Source organism: Balaenoptera borealis (assembly GCF_965194805.1).
Source record: "Balaenoptera borealis genome assembly, chromosome: 12".
NCBI lineage: Eukaryota > Metazoa > Chordata > Mammalia > Artiodactyla > Balaenopteridae > Balaenoptera > Balaenoptera borealis.
Genome location: NC_138869.1, coordinates 44,176,791 through 44,200,448, shown reverse-complemented (window position 1 = coordinate 44,200,448; position 23,658 = coordinate 44,176,791). Strand labels below are relative to the sequence as shown.

General features: G+C 39.5%; 1 protein-coding gene across 1 annotated transcript in view; it reads right to left on the bottom strand.

Moving 5' to 3' along the window:
• MAP4 (microtubule associated protein 4) overlaps positions 1 to 22,382 on the bottom strand; it is a 109,174-nt gene extending 86,792 nt beyond the window's left edge. The window contains 2 exon segments of the mRNA XM_082347326.1: positions 5,378 to 5,446; positions 22,141 to 22,382. Coding sequence (XP_082203452.1) covers positions 5,378 to 5,446; positions 22,141 to 22,363 — 292 coding nt within the window. The 5' untranslated portion in view covers positions 22,364 to 22,382.
• Between the last annotated feature and the right edge of the window lie 1,276 nt (positions 22,383 to 23,658).

The window sequence follows — 23,658 nt, the reverse complement described above, 5'->3', positions numbered from 1 at the left end:
AATAGATTATTGAGCTCTCTTAATGAAAAGAAACCTAAGAACATTAAATAGAGCTTTCTTAATAAAAAGAAATGTTTGCCAAGCTAAAAAAGTTCTTTATGCCATGCAAATTACCTTAGGTATTCCGTCTTTTCAACATCTTAATTCAGTCAACATACTGCGTTTGCAAATCTATCTACTGTAAAGACACACTAACCCAGAATGGCTAGGAAATTGGGCATTCCATTGAATTCTTCCCAGATACAGCCTACTAAATTATCAAACAATAATGTTACAAAATTAAAATGTTATTGAATGTAACACGTTTTATATATTAATTCAAAAGGCATTTTAGGAAGACTGTGAATGTGAATTTTAATTGGACTAAACAAAACATAAGTGTAGTGTTAGAAAGTATCTAACAGTAATTGATGCGCCATGGAAACTGTCTCGGAATAACTTCTTATTGCTACTCTGCCAACTGTCTTTCTCATCAGATGCTATAAAATATCAAATAGTCATTTGGGCTTCTTAACTCTTACAGATTCCAGATAAAAGGGAGTTCACTCTGATAATCCAAAGTGACAACGTAAGTGAAGGTGCCTGGCAAAAAGTAAAAAGCCCATATAATTATGGAATTACTATGAATCGGATTAGAAGCTTTGTTAGATCAAGAGCTCATGTCTCAAGGGTCTTATTTACAAAACTCATGTTTTGGTCACATTATACTTCAATAATTAAGACCCCAACCAAAATCCAGTCCATACGGTGTTGGTGTAAGATGTTTATTAGTGTAATTTATTTAGCACAATGATCACATTAAAATGTCCCAATATACAAAACTGTTGAAATCTAAAGTCACAAAAAATACAAACTTAGGTGAGTGAATAAAGTTATAAAAATATTATTTAAAAACAAAGTTCTACATCTTCAACATTGGGCCAAAGAAGGAAAAAAACAAGAGAGAGAGAGAGAAAGAGAAAGAGAGAGATTGCATATAAGAAACAACACATTTCAATAGAGCAACCCTGACCGGTCTTGGCTGCCTCACCAGTGAGATCCTGGGCCACTGGGTGTGACCATGATGGCAATACAGCATTTCATTGCAGGACTGGCTACTTCATATGAAGCTCTATGTGAAACGTTACATTTATTTCCTTCAAAATGAAACATCCAAGTGAAACAGAGCTAACAATATACACTAAATTTTAGCTGGCTGATAGTAGAAATTTTCAACAATTCCATAAATTCAAAAAGAAACATATTTGGAAAAAAACAAATTTCAAAGAGAAATAAACAAGACAAAATGGAAATTAAAATGGAATAAATCAATGTCAATAATGAAGTGTGAGTGTATGTTTCTGACCACAGCTATACCACAGGGGTCACACCCAGGCTTTTCTACCCACCTGTCACCTAGACAAGCTGCAGAGATTAGTTAGAAGTGATAGAAAGATGTCAAGCATGATTTTTTAAAGTTAGCACTAACAGCTGTGAAAAGTTCCTTGGCTAGAAAAAAAAAGGCACAAAAAAACATATGAAACAACTACATACCAAATGAAAAGAGCTATGTTTTATTTGATGGTGTGCTCTCCTATGGTATTTTTCATATTTTTCTCCTTTGCTAAGAGTTTTCATATTTACCAACTGCTTAGAATGTTAGCATAAGCACTTCCCTCTAAAATGTGCCTCCCTTAGTGTCTTCTCTCCAGAACCCACAGAAGGAATTCCTGGCAGACAAACAAACCCTTGTTACCACAGGAGGGAACGCTTCCTAAATTCCAGAAGTCATTGCAGGGTCTTGGTTTAAACTTTCATAATATTCTAACTTTCCCATCCCCAAAGTAGTTTTGTATCAGGGGATCTAAAACAATGTACATCTCAAATCTTCCTCAGAACATGGTGGCAAATATTTAATCTGAAATAATCAGTAGCTTAGTGATTATACAAACCTGCAAAGTCAGTAAGAGGATAGAAAATTTTAAAGAGTATCTCACATTCCAGATCTTAAACCAGAACTCCTCTACAATTTCAAAACACGGCCCATGTTTTATATTCTATTTCTAAAAATCCAATCAAAGCTTATCATTTGAAAAGTTCCACAGTATTTGTCCCAGATGGTTTCAGATTTTTTTAGCTTTTAGTTTGGGAAAATGAGGAATGAGAAAAACAAAGTCCTACTGGGACAATCCTCAGAATGTGTGAAAGTAAATCCCAAGGTTCGTGGTAAAGGACTTGACACACAGGTATTTATATGTGACCCACCAATCCCACCTCAGGCTGCACAAAGGCACCTCCACAGTTCATAGGGAGGCTAACACTGAACAGAGCTCCAGGAGTCCAGTCAGATAATCATTTCATTAGAAACCTAATAATTGGTTGTAGTTCTTCAATGTGTTGCAATTTAACTTCATTCTCAGGTTGCTACAGAAAAAGTTATTTTCTATCTGTATCAACATCCCAGTATTTAACAATACAGGATTCCATTTTCCTTAACTTCCCAATTATTATCTTGATAGTTCATGATCATGTTAAGAAATTTGGGATATGAAATTCCACACACAATAATAAGGCTGTCAAATTTTCAGAATCTAAGCCTGGAAAAATAGATCATAATTTCGTAATAGAAACAATTTCAGCCCAAGTTGCAAATAACAAAGGATGATTTCATTTGGGGAAATATTTTTCAAAGTTTAATCAGAACTACTCTAAATTAGAAAACTTTAAATTAAAATAGCTATCATTATTCAGATGTTAGTAAGGTAGAGAGAAACATAGGTAGCCTGAAAGATGAATCTACCCTAAAAGCGAGCTCACAGAGGGAGGGAGGAGGGAGAGAAGAAGGGAGGTTCACAGCAGTGCTGGTGGCCTCGATCCCTTTATGAAAGCACACCTTCTCATTTGCTGCTATATTACCCTGATTCAGGTTGAAGATCTGAAAACCAAATGAAAAAGGCCAACTAAAAATGTTTAAAGAAAAGAAAAATGTGAGACTGAACTAAATAAAAAAATGAGTTTTAAAAGAGAACAAGAAATAAAAGACATTAGATGACCTTTATAAAAATACTAAAATTAAAAAGAATTCATCTGGTACTTTGTGCTCACAAAGGGAAACGAGGTTCCATCAAGCCCTGCGGAGCACAAAAGGAAGCAGGTGGTTTGCTCAGGCATCGGCAGAAATGGGCCCCGAAGAACTACCCTCAGCTTCTTCTATATCGTGTCCAGGAAGGAAAGCAAAGCTCTGCAAAATGCTGAAGGTTTTACAAGTGTAACGGTGCTTAGGAAAGATCACTGGTCTGGTGTTGCAGCAGCCCCAGTGTTGAGAGACACGCTAGGCTTCTAGGAGGAGAAAAATAGAAAGAGAGGAAGAAGTAGGAAAGGGAAGGAAAGGGTGGAAAAGCACAGATCATTAGTAAACAGCAAGTTCAACATTGCAAGATGCTCATAAACCCTTTATACACTGTCAGCAGAGCGGGTCTGCTCTTACGACTATAGATAACACCCTGAAGGAAACAGAAGTGGGAATTTTCAAAAGAGCACGGAGCTACATGCTCCAGTTAGTGATGGCCAAATTAGAATGATGTCACAACATGCTCTGAAAACATGCACTCTTGGCCCCCTCCCTACTCCTTTCCACCCCCAATGAAACATGCATATTTTCAGTAAAGCACCTGCTTTCATATAGTCAAGAGGTCAGGTTGGGAACACAACATTTCCCCAGGTGTGCAAACTATATTCTACACGATGGTGGAGAGGTATCCAAGAGCAGAAAGACCTGCTCTCATAATGGCACTGGGCAGTTCATAAACAGCTGGGTTCTTTTTTGCAGCCAGAGAACTGAAGTCCTCAAACAGTAAGGGCCAGGCTGCATGTTCTTCCTGTTCTTTTTTCCTGCACAATTAAGCTGTGGCAGTGGGAAACAATTGCTACATAAAGTCTGAGTCTCCTCTGGTCAGACCTGACATCCTGCTGGAGAAGAAACCTACTCTAGTGTGGTAGTCGTTTCCTTCCTGGATGAAAATGGCATTCATTCTTCCAAATGGCTAACCAAATCAATCCCTTCAAGCCTTTCCTTCCCCTAGCACTGCCTCCTCATTAAAGAAAGCTGAATTTATTCATTTTTTAAAAGTTTGTGTTCAAGCTTCTTCTCCTTTCATCATGGGGATATTTCTACAAATATTTTCTTAAAACCAAAATTATATAGACCTTTGTTTTCAAAGCAGACACAGAAACAGTGAACACTACATACGAACTAAGATTACCAAAAAAAACAAAAAAACAAAAAAATTTCAGTTCACAAAACTGGAAGATAAATAAGGTCACACTTCAGGTTGTTTCTAGCCTTTGAAGTAAAGAGTTCCTAATTAATGAGTTGCTAATAAGGATTTATTGTCACTGGGTAAAACTAACATTCACAACTAATAGAACCTAGTCATCAGTAAACCTAACATACAAAGATGTATACAACATTTCTAAAGGTCACAGAATAAAGAGTAAATCCTGGAATAACTGCTATTGCTAACAGAAGGCTTTTTGGAAGCCTTAGAAACCGAGAAATCCTATGGTGGCTCAAGGAAAGGCTTCTCAAGGCTGAGGTATGCGTGCAAGAAGAGGAACACAGACATGGCTAGCACTTGCCTCCCTGCAGTAATGTGAAGCAAACGTTATGCCCAGTTAAAAGTCTTTTCAGTTGGGTCAACAGTATCAGCCTGATTGTGCACTTAAGCTAATTAAGTGCAGTTATTTTTAAAAATTCAACATGGCTCTCATATCAGCTTCCTAAACAAAGATTTACATAGTATTGTACATCCCTGTGGACCCTGCTACTGCTTCAAGAATTTTGCTCACTACAAAGACACTGGGGGAACCCACAGGAGCTCAGTGTTAGCCCTGGTAATGGGCTAGGCATCAGAGACAGATTTCAAAAGTAACAGTTAAGGGAAAAATAAAGGAAAAACAGACTGAGGGCACAACAGAAAGGAAAGAACTTTTAATTTCCAGCTCACAAGTTTCCTAACATTGAGCCATGGAAAGCAAACTGAGTGCAGTGTGCATTCAGGGATGAGACCTGCCCAAAGAAATGTAGCAGCCAAAGGACTCCATTATAACATTTTTTTGATGGTCATTCTGCATCAAAAGCATATTGTTAAGATTGATCCAGCTCCTATGTGGTACAACTACAAAAGATATTCAAGGAATATCAAATGAAATTCTCTCTTTCCATTGTTGGAAATGTTATGGGGCAGATGCCCTGGGTTTAAATACAACCACCAAGAACAAGAGTACCCTCAGAAATAATCTATATGCTTCCACTAACAATCCTCCTCAAAGGAGCTGATCAAGGTGTTTACTGTGACTGTTTCACCCACACATTTGGGGACTCCTGGGAATCACTTACCAGTGGCATCATTCCCTTCTATTCCGTGGTCACCGTTGGCAAGCACTGTTGCTTGAGAAGATGAAGTACCTGCAATGACCACAAAGAATAATTACCCGCTGTGACAGATAGAAAAATGAAAAACAGACGCAATTACTGTCTAACTAGTAGAATTTTTGTCACTCTTCATAGTATTAGCTTAAAGCAGATAAAATCTGTCCAAAATTTAAAGATCCAATAAAAGGAAATCCAGGGCTTCCCTGGTGGCGCAGTGGTTGAGAGTCTGCCTGCTAATGCAGGGGACACGGGTTCGAGCCCTGGTCTGGGAGGGTCCCACATGCCGCGGAGCAGCTGGGCCCGTGAGCCACAATTACTGAGCCTGCGCGTCTGGAGCCTGTGCTCCACAACAAGAGAGGCCGCGATAGTGAGAGGCCCGCGCACCGCGATGAAGAGTGGCCCCCACTTGCCACAACCAGAGAAAGCCCTCGCGCACAGAAACGAAGACCCAACACAGCCATAAATAAAAATAAATAAATAAATAAATAATTTTTTAAAATGTTATTAAAAAAAAAAAAAAAAAAGGAAATCCAGAAACACAGAACAGAACTGAGTCATTGATTTCTATGGCATCCAAACTCTGATAAGCACCACGACTACAGGAGAAGCTTTCCTAATACCAAGTCTAGTCTTTCCTGCTCTGTACATTGTCAAAGGTTACTATTATACTCAATAAAACCATCATGAAGCACCACAGGTTTAGAACCTGTGATTCAAACCAAATGGTCCAAGGATACAGAGCCGCTTAAAACAACTCCCATGTGGGACTTCGCTGGTGGTCCAGTGGTTGGGAATCCACCTTCCAATGCAGGGGATGCGAGTTCAATCCCTGGTCGGGGAACCAGGATCCCACATGCCGTGGGACAACTAAGCCCACGCACCACAACTAGAGAGCCCATGAGCTCTGGAGCCTGAGTGCCACAACTAGAGAGAAGCCCGCGTGCTGCAACAAAAGATCCCGCGTGCTGCAACACAGCCAAATAAATAAATATTAAAAAAAAAAAAAAAAACCAACAACCACCACCCATGTAGAAAGTCCAGGGCACCATCACTGCTCCTGTACATGAGGATTACCTGGAAGTCACCAGCAGCACTTCTGGAAGCAGAGGGCTTTTTTTTTTTTTTAAAGCTATCCTAATAGACTATAGTTGTATCTTATTTCCTAATAACTAAGGATGTTGAGCAACTTTTCATTTGTTTACTTGCCATTCTTTTATTTTCTTTGGTGAATTGAATGGTCAAATTTTTTGGACTATTTTTTTTAATTGGGTTATGTATTTTCTTATTATTGAATTTTGAAGATTCTTTATTGTTCTGAATACCAACCCTTCTCAGATGAGTTCTGCAAATATATTCTCCCATAAATGTATTTTCCAAGAAAATACATCCAAGAAATGTATTTTTGTTTTCTTAACTGTGTCTTTTGAACAGCAAAAGCTTTCGATTTTGATAAAGTCTAATTTATCATTTTTTCCTTCATGCTTCCATGCTTTTGGTGGGATATCTAAGAAATTTCTGCCTAACCCAAGGTCACAGGATTTTCTCCTATGTTTTCCTCTAGAAGTTTTATAGTTTTCATTTAGGTTTCCCATTGAGGTCTATGACACATTTGGAGTTAAATTTTTTACGTGGTATAAGATATGGGTCTATTCATATTTTTGTACATTGACATCTAATTGTTCCTTTACTCCACTGATTCCTTTGCACCTTTCTTGAAAATCAACTGACCATATTACGTGTAGGTGTTTCTGGACTCTCCTGTTCCACCAACCTATAAATCTATCCATTTTGCCAGTACCACAATGTCTGGATTACTGTATTTGCAAAAAGTCTTGAAATGATGTCACACAAGTCTTGCAAATTAGGTCTTTTCCAAAATTGTCTTGGTTATATTTTAGTGTCTTTGCTTTTCCATATAAGTTTTAGAATCAGTTGTTGATTTATACAAAAAAATCCTGATGGGATCTTGACTGCACTGACTGTATAGGTCAATTTGAGGACATACAACCTTTTCTGAAAGGCTCTGACGATATCTAACATTTCAGCAACCTGCCTAGCTCTGCAGTCAGCCTGCCAATCTAAGAGGTTCCTACAAATCACTCTTACTTAACAACCTCACAGGGATTTCCCTAGTGGCGTAGTGGTTAAGAATCCGCCTGCCAATGCAGGGGACATGGGTTTGAGCCCTGGTACAGGAAGATCCCACATGCTGTGGAGCAACAAAGCCTGTGCACCACAACTACTGAGCCTGCGCTTCTAGAGCCCGTGAGCCACAACTACTGAAGCCCGCGTGCCTAGAGCCCGTGCTCCACAACAAGAGAAGCCACCACAATGATAAGCCTGTGCACTGCAACGAAGAGTAGCCCCCGCTCTCTGCAACTAGAGAAAGCCCGCGCACAGCAACAAAGACCCAATGCAGCCAAAAATAAATAAATAAATAAATTAATTAATTAATTTTAAAACAGATTAGGGAACTAAGTCAAATAATGCTGGGCTTCCCTGGTGGCGCAGTGGTTGAGAATCTGCCTGCCAATGCAGGGGACACGGGTTCGAGCCCTGGTCTGGGAAGATCCCACATGCCGTGCAGCAACTGGGCCCGTGAGCCACAACTACTGAGCCTGCGCGTCTGGAGCCTGTGCTCCGCAATAAGAGAGGCAGCGACAGTGAGAGGCCTGCGCACCGCGATGAAGAGTGGCCCCCACTCGCCGCAACTAGAGAAAGCCCTTGCACAGAAACGAAGACCCAACACAGCCAAAAATAAATAAATAAATAAAGTAGGTGACTTTTTTAAAAAATAAATAAATAAATAATGCTTAGTTCCCTTAGTAGGAAAAAAAAAAAAAAACCTCACAGACATATTTTTCATAAGACAAGTAAAAATCTAGAACATATGCTACTAAAATATAAAATGCAAGATTTTACTTTGGAAGACAGCAAACTACAATGTCCAAGCTTCTGGGTCCCACAAATCCAAGGCAGAAATCTTTCATATAAACTCATTGAAAAGATCATTCATTCTGTAATCTCAGGTAACAGAGGAACAACTAAAGAGAACCACCTAAAAGAACAAGGCAGACTGAAAAGAAAATATCAAGTAACTGTTAGAAGAGAGGAAAATAAAGGAATGAAAGATAACAGACTTTTATTAAATACCCAGTATGCACCATGCACCATGCTAGGGTTTCACATATTGTTTTACTTATCCAGAGAGATAGAACAAATATGAGCTAGAACATATTTGGCTTAAATAAATTCCCTTTTACCCTCACACAGTAAGCTTATAAAATTTATTCTTCCTAGCTCAAGAAAGAATGCATATTTTCAAAAATCTGCCTCACATGAAAATGCAAATTGCAAAAAAATAAAATAAAATGCAGACTATAGGAAAATGCGAATTACAAAAATGATACCGTCTTCTGGCCATGAGAGTAATAAAATCTTTTTTTAAATTTGATAATAGCCTGTGTTGGCAAAGGTGTAGAAAAATGGGTAATCTGATACTCCAATGGAGGAATATAAATTGAAACAACTTTTTAATGAGAAAATCTGGCAGTCTATCAAATTTTGAAATACCAGCTTAACTCAAGAATCCATTTTAGGTGCTGGAGAGGGTGTGGAGAAAAGGGAACCCTCTTGCACTGTTGGTGGGAATGTAAATTGATACAGCCACTATGGAGAACAATATGGAGCTTCCTTAAAAAAACTAAAAATAGAACTACCATATGACCCAGCAATCCCACTACTGGCCATATACCCTGACAAAACCATAATTCAAAAAGAGTCATGTACCACAGTGTTCATTGCAGCACTATTTACAATAGCCAGGACATGGAAGCAACCTAAGTGTCCATCGACAGATGAATGGATAAAGAAGATGTGGCACATATATACAATGGAATATTACTCAGCCATAAAAAGAAATGAAATTGAGTTATTTGTAGTGAGGTGGATGGACCTAGAGTCTGTCATACAGAGTGAAGTAAGTCAAAAAAAGAAAAACAAATACCATATGCTAACACATATATATGGAATCTAAAAAAAAAAAAATGGTTCTGATGAACATAGGGGCAGGACAGGAATAAAGACGCAGAGGTAGAGAATGGACTTGAGGACACGGGGCGGGGGAAGGGTAAGCTGGGACAAAGTGATAGAGTAACACTGACATATATACACTACCAAATGTAAGACAGATAGCTAGTGGGAAGCAGCTGCACAGCACAAGGGAGATCAGCCCCATGCTTTGCAACCACCTAGAGGGGTGGGATAAGGAGGGTAGGAGGGAGACGCAAAAGGGAGGAGTTATGGGGATATACGTATGCATATAGTTGATTCACTTTGTTATACAGCAGAAACTAACACAATATTGTAAAGCAATTATACTCCAATAAAGATGTTAAAAAAAAAAAAGAATCCATTTTAGGTATGTAGTTCACAAAAAGACATACAACACACACAAATAATAAGAAAAGGTGTGGGGAAAAAAATATACCAAACACCACTGGTAACTGCTAAGGAATGTAGTGCAGGGAAACAGAGATGGGGATAAAAAGGAAGATTTTCACAGATGTAAAGTCCTGTTTTAACTGAGCACCTTAAATAGTGGATAGATAGCCAACTGAAGCACACAGGCCAGCTTCAACATACTATCACAAGCAGTTAGAAGCAGCAGGAAAGACTGCTAAAAAAATTAATAAAAGATCTATAAATCAAGAAGGGTACCCCCCCCAGTGGAACAGAAATTACAACGAATATCCAAGAAAATGAAGCAAATAGACCACACTAAGGAGAAACCCCAGCCCAAAGAAGGCATAGGAAAACAGGACTCCAAGATACTCTAGGCTTAGAGACAGCAGCGATGATGGGACTCAGTTAAAAGCTGTCAGGTGAGCCCTCACTTCCCCTATGCTTTCCTTCCCTCACCCCACAATAGTCAGCTTTGTGCCAAACCCAAGATGGGAACAGAGACTGAATGCTTTGGCACAAGAGGAAGCCAACGGGTGAATGGTGATACCCAGAGGAGTTGGGGGGGAGCCCTACACCACACCTGGCAGCACTGTCACACCCCTGCCAGAGGCAGGTGGTAGAAAACAGTCATGTTATCACAGGGACTCTCAAGTATTGCCAAATAACTGAGGAAAACTACTACCAAAAAAGAAAGGCATCACGTTCAAAGAGAATAAATGTCACCCAGCGAAACAATGTTGATACGGCAAATAGGAGACTTTTAAAAAGAAATATGCCATTTTCCTCATACGGATGAAAGAAAATATCACACATCTGTGAAACAAAAGCAAACCCCTAAACAAAGTGAATTATCTAATGACTAACAAATCCTTTCCAGGTTAGGTAGTTTTCAATTCTTTGCTTTTCCAAAATTCAAAGAGGTCATAATGTTTAATAATACTGAGTTATGGAATGCTTAGCATGTAACTCAAAGATCTGAAGACATTACCATAATAAAGCTTCCATTCCCACATACTTAGCTGAGTGAATAAGGTTTTTTGGCTATTATTAGCTATAAAAACAATAGGACTAAATATTGTTAAAACCTTTCCATCCTAACAAAAAATAGTTATCCAGATTTATGGTCTAATCAAGGAAAATAATAGCCCCCATAATCTCATTAGAAAAACATTTCCAATCAGATTCAACTTTTATGGTTGTTAATAATTTGTCAAAAACAACTGTGATAAATGTGATCACCTGGGTACTACTAATATCGATAATTGTGATGATAAATCTCCTAATATCGATAATTGTGATGATAAATCTCCTCTGGACCAAGTTAATGCGTAGGAGCCTTTGGTTACAGAAACTTTTTAAATTAAAATTTAAGTGTTTTTTTTTGATGTGGACCATTTTTATTTATTTATTTTTTATCTATCTATCTATCTATCTTTGGCTGCATTGGGTCTTCATTGCTGTGTACGGGCTTTCTCTAGCTGCGGCGAGTGGGTGCTACTCTTTGTTGTGGTGTGCGGGCTTCTCATTGCGGTGGCTTCTCTTGTTGTGGAGCACGGGCTCTAGGCACGCGGGCTTCAGTAGTTGTGGCTCGCGGGCTCTAGAACGCAGGCTCAGTAGTTGTGGTGCACGGGCTTAGTTGTTTCGTGGCATGTGGGATCTTCCCAGACCAGAGATCGAACTCATGTCCCCTGCATTGGCAAGTGGATTTTTTTTTTTTTAACATCTGTATTACAGTATAATTGCTTTACAATGCTGTGTTAGTTTCTGCGGTATTACAAAGTGAATCAGCTATATATCCCCATATCCCCTCCCTCCTGCGTCTCCCTCCCACCCTTCCTATGTCTAGGTGATCACAAAGCTCCAAGCTGATCTCCCTGTGCTATGCAGATGCTTCCCACTAGCTATCTATCTTACATTTGGTAGTGTATATATGTCAATGCCACTCTCTCACTACATCCCAGCTTACCCTTCCCCCTCCCCATGTCCTCAAGTCCATTCTCTACATCTGCGTCTTTATTCCTGTCCTGCCCCTACGTTCATCAGAACCTTTTTTTTCTTTTTTTTTAGATTCCATATATATGTGTTAGCATACGATATTTGTTTTTCTCTTTCTGACTTATTCACTCTGTATGACAGACTCTAGGTCCATCCTCCTCACTACAAATAACTCAATTTCATTTCTTTTTATGGCTGAGTAATATTCCATTGTATATATGTGCCACATCTTCTTTATCCATTCATCTGTTGATGGACACTTAAGTTGCTTCCATGTCCTGGCTATTGTAAATAGTGCTGCAATGAACATTGTGGTACATGACTCTTTTTGAATTATGGTTTTGTCAGGGTATATGGCCAGTAGTGGGATTGCTGGGTCATATGGTAGTTCTATTTTTAGTTTTTTAAGGAAGCTCCATACTGTTCTCCATAGTGGCTGTATCAATTTACATTCCCACCACAGTGCAAGAGGGTTCCCTCCACACCCTCTCCAGCATTTATTGTTTGTAGATTTTTTGTAGATTTTTTGATGATGGCCATTCTGACCGGTGTGAGGTGATACCTCATTGTAGTTTTGATTTGCATTTCTCTAATTAGTGATGTTCAGCATTGGCAGGCGGATTCTTAACCACTGCGCCACCAGGGAAGTCCCAAGACCTACCACTTTAGTTTGCAGACATTCATTACTTGTTAGTCTGCATATTAACATAACCCAAACCTGAACGAAATGATTCTAGTTCAATAACAGATAAAATGACTTCAATTCAGTTTAACGAGCAATGATTGTATATCTACCATGTGCCAAGAGCAGTGATCTCTCTTTAACGCATATCTGACCAAGTTTCCCAGTCCCACCTTATCTCCCCACAGACTGTGAGACTCTACATGATGTCACTGGATGTGCTTCTCCATGGTTCCACCCTGTCACTTGTCTCACTTGTCATTGTGACCTCTGGTTTCTTATCACTGAGCAACTTGAGGTTGCTGGTACACTTTGAACTATTCTGTGCCTCTTTGCTTTTCCTAAATGTGTCATTCTGCAGGAATATAGAAATAAACAAAACACTATCCCTACTCTAGAGTAGCTTAAGTGTGAGACAACAGATAGCTTAACTATGACCTTACAAGTGCCATGAGAAAGGAAGGTTCAAGGAAGAAAGGCACTTACCAAGGGGAAAACGAAAAGATAAAGGGGGTTGTGGGAGAAGATGGGAGAGGGAAGTCAGGGAATGTTCTTGGAAGATTACATCTAAACCCATTCCTAAAGGATTTTTTGTAGAAGACCACTTTTAGCCAATGCTTTATCATCAACCTCCAGATGTGTATCTTTAGCCCAGAACTCTCCTCTCAGTTCCAGACTCTTTTATCTAGCTGCCTACTGCTCTTGACTAGGTATCTTCTCCACTATCAGATAAGCTGAAATTCTTACCTTTCCCTCAAAATCTACTCCTTTTACAGCCTTCCCAATCTCACAAGATGATAATTCCTTCCTTTCAGTTGCTCAGGCCAAAACCTTGAGTCATCCTGGATTCATCCTTGGCAATGTAAAGTCTTATACCTTCAAAGGAGCAGTTGGGTGACATGGTGTGGGTTAAAGTCAGATGGGAGTGGGTTCAAGGGAGAATGAAAGGGGGGCTTCCCTGGTGGTGCAGTGGTTAAGACTCCGCGTTCCCAATGCAGGCGACCCAGGTTCAATCCCTGGTCAGGGAACTAGATCCCACATGCATGCCACAACTAAGAGTTCGCATGCCACAATTAAGAGTTCGCATGCCACAACTAAGACCCGGCAAAACCAAATAAATAAATAAATTTTTTTTTAAAAAAAGAGAGAATGAGAGGAAAGGAATTGGGATTAGGGAGTAGATACACCTTTTTCAAAGAAGGAGCAGAATAAAAGAAAGTAAATGAGATGGACATAGATTGAGATAGGATTTTTTATGAAGGAAAAAATTATGGTATGTTTGATGCTGATGAATGGCCCAGTTGAAGAGAGGAACTGATGATGCAGGAGACAGAGGAGACAATTGCTATAGCAGTACCCTTGAGTGAGAGCATGAGCAGTTCACTGATGACAATAAAAGTAATACCAGGGTAAAGGGCACAGATAAAAGTAGTTTAGGAGATGGGGGGGTGCATAAACTCTCTTTTGATTGAGTTTACTGATTATCTGTTCTAAAAGTCATCAACTGAGAATATGAACAGGAAAGCAAGTGCTGGAGGTTTGAACAGAGAGAAGATGTGAAATAGCTGTCTAGGAAAGCGGAAGGTTTTATAAATTCATATGAATTAGTAGCAGAGTCCTCAAGTACATGCTCTTTATGCAAATAAGACTCTCATTTACATTTCCTGAACATAATGTTTATAGGTCTAATAATTCTACCTTTTGATCTAAATAAGTGAACCTTTAGTTTTGAAAAACAGTTATCTATGAGACATTAAATCAATCAGAAAGTATGCATTCATGAAGATGGTAAGGGTTCACAGAAAGAACATGGGGTTTAAAAATCATAAGATCTGGGTTCAGGTTGTGGTTCTGTCACTATAAACTAAATGATCAAATGCAATTCCCTTGTGCTCCCTAAGCCTGAATAGCCTCACCTGAAAGACGGGATAATATCTACTTCCCATGGTCACCAAGAGGACTAAACACAATAACACTGGAGGCAGCACCGTGGCAATTGCACAGTGTTAAGTACATGTTAACTATTATTATTCTCATTGTTGTTTAACTGTAGATTGATCAACTATATTGACTTACCTATAGAACAACTATAGATTGTTGACTGTAGATTGATCACTAAACTACAAAGTAACCTCAAGAGAACACTGAAATTAATTTACTTTTGCCTTATATAAAACTCATTTAAATGACATTACCAGACTAGGTAATAACTGCAAGACTAAGCAATAAGCAATTTACCAGAATAAAATAAAAGCAACACAAGGTTAGAAGAAAATAAAAGGGAGACGGAGATTCTACCATACACATAACACCTAACGATCTCAAAATCTACGCTCAGAAGAGAAGAATAAAAACACTACAACACAAAAACAATTAGGTTTTAGAGTAGGAAAAAGCTTTGCATACTTCTCTGGAGATAAGGCTTGGGCTCTAATCATTGGAAATGATTAGACGTACCCTACTGGACGTACCCAGTAGGGTACGTCCTCATTCGAAAGGTGCTATACTGTCTTCTTTCTGATTTCCCAGAGGGACAGATTCCCATTTCATGAAGTGAAAACTTTCTCAGCTAAATACATACAGCACTGAAAACAACACAAGTTTTTTAAACTAATCACATGCTCTGAGATATAAGGATATTGAAATTTACTGTTTTTTTAATCTCTTCTCCTGCAATCTCTTCTCTTTCCCAGCAGTGGGATTTCAGAGTCCCACTGCTGGCAAATCAATTTGGCAGAGAAGGGAAGTAGCAAGAAGGTGAGTGGGCATGTGTGCTGTGAAGAAGAGACCCACAGTGAGTGCGCTTTGGGCAAAATGGGGAGGATTCAGCATGGTCTCAAGGCATGACCTCCTTCTTGTGTAAAAGTCAGGCTTGTGCCAACATCGCCCTCTGGTGGCCAATGAAGGTAGTTACAAAGCTCCACAATAGAAAGCCCCAGTCAGTTGAACAATGAAAAGTTCTGTAGTATCTAGTTATCATCCTTCCCAGGACTTACTTAGGCCCTTTCTCCAGGATCAATGTTTCTCAGTCATGGACGTGCATCCAAGTCACTTGCAAAAAGGGCTTGTTAAAAAACAGATTGCTGGGACTTCCCTGGTGGCTCAGTGGTTAAGAATCCGCCTGCCAACGCAGGGGACGCCGGTTCGAGCCCTGGTCCAGCAAGATCCCACATGCTGCGGAGCAACTAAGCCCGAGCACCATAATTAGGGAGCCTGTGCTCTAGAGCCTGCGCGCCACAACTACTGAGCCCATGTGCCACAACTACTGAAGCCCACGCACCTAGAGCCCGAGCTCCACAACGAGAAGCCACTGCGATGAGAAGCCTGCGCACAGCAACGAAGAGTAGCCCCCTGCTCTCCGCAATTAGAGAAAGCCTGCGTGCAGCAATGAAGAATCAACGCAGCCATAAATAAATAAATAAATATAAATTTAAAAAATAAAAAGCCAATTGCTGAGTCCTATCCCCAGCATTTGCCTAAGAATTGCATTTTGAACAAGGTCCCAAGTGATACTGCTGGTCCAAGAACCACACTTTGAGAACCACTGTCTTAAGATTAAAACATTCTGTAGAAATAAGTTCTTAGCCTCCTGGAATGTTGGGGAGTAAGTATCCTCTCAATATCATAAGTGCTCTATCTAAGCACATGGAGTACAGAAAAATTAAGTGGCTTACCCACAAATTTGCCAACTATTTGTGTTTAAGGGTCAACAATATGTTAGATGTTCATTCAAACATCTGTGACAATGTTTTGAATGAACAAGAGTGACAGAAGTTATATTGTTACATCTAAGAGAAAGCTTCTGTCTTTTGTCTTCCTAGCCTTGAAAATAGAGCCATATAGAGCTGATATTGAACAAGTATTAGGAAGACAACATTTTTGAAGGAAAAAAAAAAAGTAATACATATGTTCTGAAAAAGTATCTTGAGAATTGTTTCCCAAGGAGACAGGCATTTTAGAAGAAGTTTAATAAAAACAGTTTCATTTCTAGGTATTTGGTTATTTAGGTATTTTATGGAGGCAATGCTATGGGAAAATACTTGTAGACGCACAACTAAATGGGGGTAAAATGGGAAAGAGTATAGTACAGAAAAGGTATCCCTAGCACCCACATTGTGAACTTGAAATACCATAGTTTCCTGGAGAAATCATTTTTTCCAGATTTGGGGCAAGAACTATACCTGGGGGGAAAAAAAGCAACATTTCCTACTTTGTGCTAAGTGCCATAAAGGCAGTCTCACTTTCCTTCCCCCTCATTTTAAAGCTAAGGGCAATTACAGTAGGTGTATAATAATTAAAAGAAATAAAAACACCATTGCCCAGAGAGTTCCATTATGTGTAACCCACTTAACTAACCTTTCTATATCTAGATGCAGGAAGCTGGTTGATAAATTTCCAGTAGTTGGCCTAAGTTAGCCTGCTGTAAAATCATATCAAGAGCACCAGTGATGGGGCTTCCCTGGTGGCGCAGTGGTTAAGAAGGTTAATTACAGGTTATTCAAATATTTAAAATATCAGCAGGAAAAATTTAATAATTTTTATAAGCAAAACAGTTTCTTAAAAACTCTCCTCCTCTCGGGTCAAGTTCATGGTACATAGATCAAGTCACCCAAGATGAACCACAAGAAAATCTACTGCTACCATCTCATTATCCTCACCCACCTAAGCTGAGTCCCAGGTGGTAGGAGCCACGCACAGCTAAAGGAAGATTTTAAATGAAAAGCAGCAAGCTTCCTCCACCTATGACTGATGAGGGTAAGTTAATGCGGATGGGAAGAGTATCTTAGCCATGACTCAAGTTATTAAAATATTTACTCTGTACCATTTCCTTTCTTCCAACTAAAGTGTTCCTTTTAGGTTAATCAAAGGACAAATAACTCCACTGACCGTTACGGATTAAAAGAGAACAGACATTTCCATTTTCCATTAACGAATCCAATTTTTTTCTTGGAGTAAATATTTATACGGATATAATTTGATTTTAAACTCTCAATAATATTTTTGATCATTTGTGGTTACCCTCCCACCCCCCAAATAAAGCACATATACAAAAAGCAGGAGTTCCTCTTCCACTCAGGCTACAGAAAGCCAGAAGAAATGTCACTCCCACCCTATCAACAACAAAAAACCCAGATCAACTACAAAATCGAACTCAACTACAACAACTCAACTACAAAAACAAACTCACCAGAGAGCTGAGGTTTTAGAGCAACCAAGTAGTGTGGAATCCAAAGAAAGACATTCCCCTCAAGGAGATATGGGAGGTAAGCAATAGTTCTCCTGTGTCTCACGTGCCATGCAAGCAGGTGAGAAGAATTCAACTAAAGAGTTTAACGATTTGCTAAAGGCTAAGTGAAGGCTAGCGTGAGAGTAAAGGGTCCCTGGGATCCACAGACACAAAAGGAGTTCATACCCACTCGCAGGTTAGAAAGACTGGAGGCAGAGGGGGGACCAGAGAGCTGCTCTAGGTGGTGCAGACCTGGAAAAAGCTGCCACTAAAAGCAAAGGCAAGAAGCCCTGGCCCCCAGGACTCCTCTCTCCTACGCAAACAGAAGCTTTAAGCTGCTGGGGGAAGAGTATCAAACCCTGTCAGCCCCAGGGCCCGGGTGAAGACCCACCGCAGCTGGGGAAGAAGTTAACAAGAAAACCCCTTCTTACCCTAGGGGAGGAGCCAGAAAGAGTCCTAGCCCAGGATCCTATGCCAATACCTTTAGAAAACGCCATCCATGTAAGAGGGATAGTGTGACTGAGAAAAAGACTCAACCACAAGACGCATGCACACAGGCCTGAGCCTAAACCAAGACCAAAAAACAAAAATAAAATAACTCCTGCCCGCTACCAGGCTATCCCTCTTCTGATAAGGGAGGGGAGAGCATGGAGAGAGAGATCCTTCTGAGACACAGGTGCACAGCAGGGCCAAAAGCTGGGAGTGGAACAAGAACTTTGAGAAAAGAACTTTTGAGAAAAGCTTTCCAGCACCTCAGTCCCTACTCTACACACCAGAAATGGAAGAATTTGAAGCCAGTAGTGCACTGAAATCATCAGAGCAACAACAAAGCCCAACCCTAGCTCAGCCCTGGCCTAAATTGACTCAACCCTTTCAACCCTTTGAAAGTATTAATTAACTAGTAAAAGAAGAGAGTTGCCCATTGTTGGGTTGTACCCCGCAGGCCTACAAGGTCTGTGCTTGCCCAGCTCTAAAACTGAAGAAAGAGCCCAGAGTCAGCAACAGAGACATCAACGGTGTAATGGATGGGGGACCTTACACAGCTGAAGCAAGGTCCTGGAGCGACACCCCACCGTGTGCAGCAGACAGCAGGCAGGACATGGTAGCAGTCTTCACTACCGGCGGGGGGTGGGGGGGACTACCAGTTATAGGAGAATTACGTCAGGTGGGTTCATTAGTTACCAGGGAAACCAGCAGAGGTGCACGCCCCTCACTATCCCTTTGATAAAAATAGTCACCAGCTGGGGCGGGGGCAAGAGTGTAGGAAGGTCGGGCATGTGAGTAGGGTACAGGTGAAGCAGGCACTGGTCAAGAAGGGGATGTACAGAGAGCAAGAGAACAGCCATCTTGAGTGGCCTGACCATACACTCATTTCCAGGCATAAATATTTTATTTCAGTCTCTACTGTTTTACATGTGAGGTCCAGCATTCACTCAAAAATTAAGATACACATAAAAAGTACCAGAAAAAAACAGTAAAGAGACAAAATAATCAGACTGAGAGATGACCCAGATGTTCAAATTACCGGACAGACATTTAAAATAATTATGATTAATGTGTTAAAGTCTATAGTGGAAGAGATAGAAATATGCATTAACAGATGGATAATTTCAGCAGAGAGATGGAAACTCTAAAAGTCAAACAGAAATGCTAGAAGTTAAAAACAGTAAAGATATTAAAGATAAAGAATGCCACTGAGTGCTCATCATTAGACTCAACGCAACCAGGAAAAAAATCGGGGAATTTGAAGATAGATGAAAAGAAAGTACCCAAAATGAAACACAGAGCATCCAAGGACTGTGGGACAATACTCAAAAATCTAACAAAAATGTAACTGGAATCCCAGAAGGAGAAGAGAGAAAGAAAGAGGCAAAGCACAGATCAAGCTCAGAGAAGCCAAGAAGGACAAATAACAAAATATCACCTAAACACAAGACATTCAAACTGAACAAAATATCACCTAAACACAACACGTTCAAACTGCTAAAAACCCAAGATAAAGATAGCCTTGAAGGTGGGGGGGTGGGGGAGAAAAGTGATCAAGATTGTAACAGATTTCCCATAGGAAACCATGCAAGTAGGACAACTAATTTTCTTTTAAATTACTGAAAGAAAAAAGTAACACAGAATAGACACGTAGCAAAAAGTACCTTCCAAAACTTAAGGTTTGTTTTTCAAATAAAACAAAGCTGAGATAATTCACTGCTAAGCAGATTTGTACTATAAGAGAAGAAGTGTTATAAGTTTTTCAGGCAGAAGGACTATGGTGCTAGACAGAAATTTGGGTCTATACAAAGAAATAAAGAATGCCCAAAACGGTAAAAATTAGAGTAAAGGTATATTTTTCCCATATTTTTATTCATTCTAAAAGGTAATTGACAAGCTAAAGCAAAAATAGTAACAAGGTAGGTAACTAACATAAGTCCAATTATGTGTATGACAATAACACAAAAAATGAAAGGAATTGGACATTTACTATCTTGCATGGAATTTTACAGTATACATGAAATGGTAGAATATTACTGGAAGGCAAACTGAAAGAAATTAACATACACAGTAAATTCTAGGTCAAATATAAAACAATTTTTAAAAGAAATATACATAATAAGCCAATGTTGGAGTTAAAACAATATTATAAAAAATATTCAGGGACTTCCCTGGCAGCACAGTGATTAGGAATCCACCTGCCAATGCAGGGGACATGAGTTCAAGCCCTGGTCTGGGAAGATACCACGTGCCGCAGAGCAACTAAGCCCGTGCGCCACAACTACTGAGCCTGAGCTCTAGAGCCCGCAAGCCACAACTACTGAGCCCGCATGCTGCAACTACTGAAGCCCGCGCGCCTAGAGTCCGTGCTCTGCAACAAGAGAAGCCACCGCAACGAGAAGCCGGCGCACTGCAACTAGAGAAAGCCCGTGCACCACAACGAACACCCAACACAGACAAAAATAAAATAAATAAAATAAGTAAATTTTTTTTAAAAAAGCCTATTTTAGGTGGTTGCCAAAGGTGAGGGGTGGGCAAATGGGTGAAAGGAGTCAAAATAAATAAGATAAAAAATTTATAAAATAAGTCCTGAGGATACACTGTATGGCGTGGTGTCTATAGTTAATAATAACACTGTACTATATTTGAAAGTTGCTAAGAGAGTAGATATTAGCAATTCTCATCACAAGAGGAAAAAAATTCAAACTATATGTGGTGATGGATGTTAACTAGACTTGTGTCATCATTTCACAATATATACAAATATTGAATCATTATGTTGTATACCTGAAACTAATATAATGTTTTATGTCAATTATATCTCAATTTTTAAAAAATGCTTATTTTAGAAAAGAAATGTTTCAAATCAATGATCTAAGCTGCCACCTTAAAAAACTAGAAAAAGAGCAAATCAACTAAAAGTAAGCAGAATGAAGGAAATATTAAAAGATACAAGCAGGCATTGAAAACAGAGAGGACATGACAAGAGATCCTACAGACATTAAAAGAATAAGGTAATATAATTTTATCTCCATTAATTCGATAACTTAAAGGAAACAGACCAATTCCTTGAAAGATACAAAACACCAAAGCTCACTTGAAAAGATAGAAAACTTGAACAGTTCTGTATCTCTTAAACGAACAGAATTCCCAGTTAAAAACTTGACAGAGAAAACTCCAGATCCAGATGACTTCACTGACAAAGTCTGTCAAACATTAAAGAAAAAAACATCAATTCAACACAAACTGTTCTAGAAAACAGAACAGGAGGGAACACTTCCCAACTCATTCTATGATGTCAGCATGACCTCAGTTCTAAAACCGGACAAAGGCCTCACAAGAAAACAACAGACCAATATCCCACATGCACATAGATGCAAAAATCCTCAATCAAATGTTAGCAAATCTGACCCAGCAATATATAAAGACAGCAAATCTCCTTTAAAGGATTTAACCCATTTTTTAATCCTGACCTAGGATTACTCTCAAAGACAGGTGGCATCTGACTCTGTTCCAAATTGTCTTGGTATAAATACAGAATTTAAAGTATCTAACTTTACAAAGCTACTTTCAAAGAAAAGGCACAGCAGACAGTTTAATTTAGGAAATTAAGAGGCAAATTATATAGCAGTTGAGACATTATAGAAGAAACTTGAGGGTTAAGAGTGATCTACAGCTTCAAGAACACATACTCTACTGAAGGGTAATGAACCTACCTCCTTGGTTTCCAAGAAATTTAGATAAAGAGAAAGTTGCTAGCCTATACTAAAAAACTCAGTTCAGTTTCCTCAAAGGTTTCTAAGATTATGACCCAAAGCGTAATCCCTTATCTACTTTCTGAACCTATCTATCCAGTCTGGCTTAATTACTTACCTTCAGCCTGGCTAGTGTCTGAGCATGGTTTCTTCTTTGACTCCGAATTCCCGGTTTTCTCATCAACATCCAGGAGAGGAATATAGTCTGTTTTTCCAACAGTTTCTCCCACAACATCATCAAAGGCCTCTGCCTCCAGTGTGGCAATAAAGTCCCGTTTTATCTCTTCCTCAATTTCTGGAGGTGGCTCTGTTAATGCATCTGCAAGACTGAGGTCTGCCATTCTGCACCACTGCAACTGCCTGGTTAAGGGGGAAAAAAATGTATCATATGATGAGAACTGCAAAGGGAAAAACATTCCTAGAAACTCTTGTCATCATTTTTAACAAAAAAGGAATTAAAATCTAAAATTTTAGAGCTAAAAGAGACTCCCCCATTTTATAGATTAGAAAATCACAGCTCCGTAACAGTCTTACCCAAGGTAAACACTTTTTCTTGCATCTCTGGGAGGTAAACAGAGCAAGTGCCATTTTGTCCTTTTCAATAATAAGAAAAATGAAGTACAAAAAAACCCCTCAATTTATCCAAGGTTACAGCCAGTAAGATTCAAATCAGGTCTTTTGATTTCAAGCCTTAGAACCCTTTCAACTATTCCATTTATCTTAATTTCCAAATAATGTCACAGAATAATTCTTAAAAATATATACAAAAGGAGGTCAGATTAGGTTATATTCCCATTTTTTAAAAAAACGGTTAATTACTATCAGGCAAATGAAGTCACTTTTCTTTACCAGGGACTAGGAATATGGACCTTATCTTGTAGGGGTAAGTAGTGCTTCATGAATCACTTGGACATGGCTCTGTCAACCGAACTACACTTACTAGTTCCCTGCTGGCATGAAAATACAGAAAATGTTCCCTGAATTAGCTAGGGGAGGCAGTCCCTCTCTGTGGCCATGTACATTAGCATCTTTGCAGAACACCAGGCTTTCCATTTTTAAACATAACCTGAAATTAAAAAGTATATGGGGGACTTCCCTGGTGGCGCAGTGGTTAAGAATCTGTCTGCCAATGCAGGGGACACGGGTCCAAGCCCTGGTCCGGGAAGATCCCACATGCCACGGAGCAATTAAGCCCGTGCGCCACAACTACTGAGCCTGCACTCTAGAGCCCGCGAGCCACAACTACTGAGCCTGCGCTCTAGAGCCCGTGAGCCACAACTACTGAAGCCCACGCGCCTAGAGCCCGTGCTCTGCAACAAAAGAAGCCACCGCAATGAGAAGTCCGTACACTGCAACGAAGAGCAGCCCCCACCTGCCGCAACTAGAGAAAGCCCGTGCGCGGCAACGAAGACCCAATGCAGCCAAAAATAAATAAATAATTTATATTAAAAGAATAAATAAATAAATAAAATAATAAAACACATGCAAGAAAACTGGTAGAAATAAAAGGAGGAACAAATTACACAAAGCTTGCAACCTCTTGTCTCAGTAATCACTACAACAAACTTTCTTCCTTAGTATTAGCGTTTGTCTTGTGCAAGTAGTCCATTATGGTGGGAAAATGCATAACTGTAAA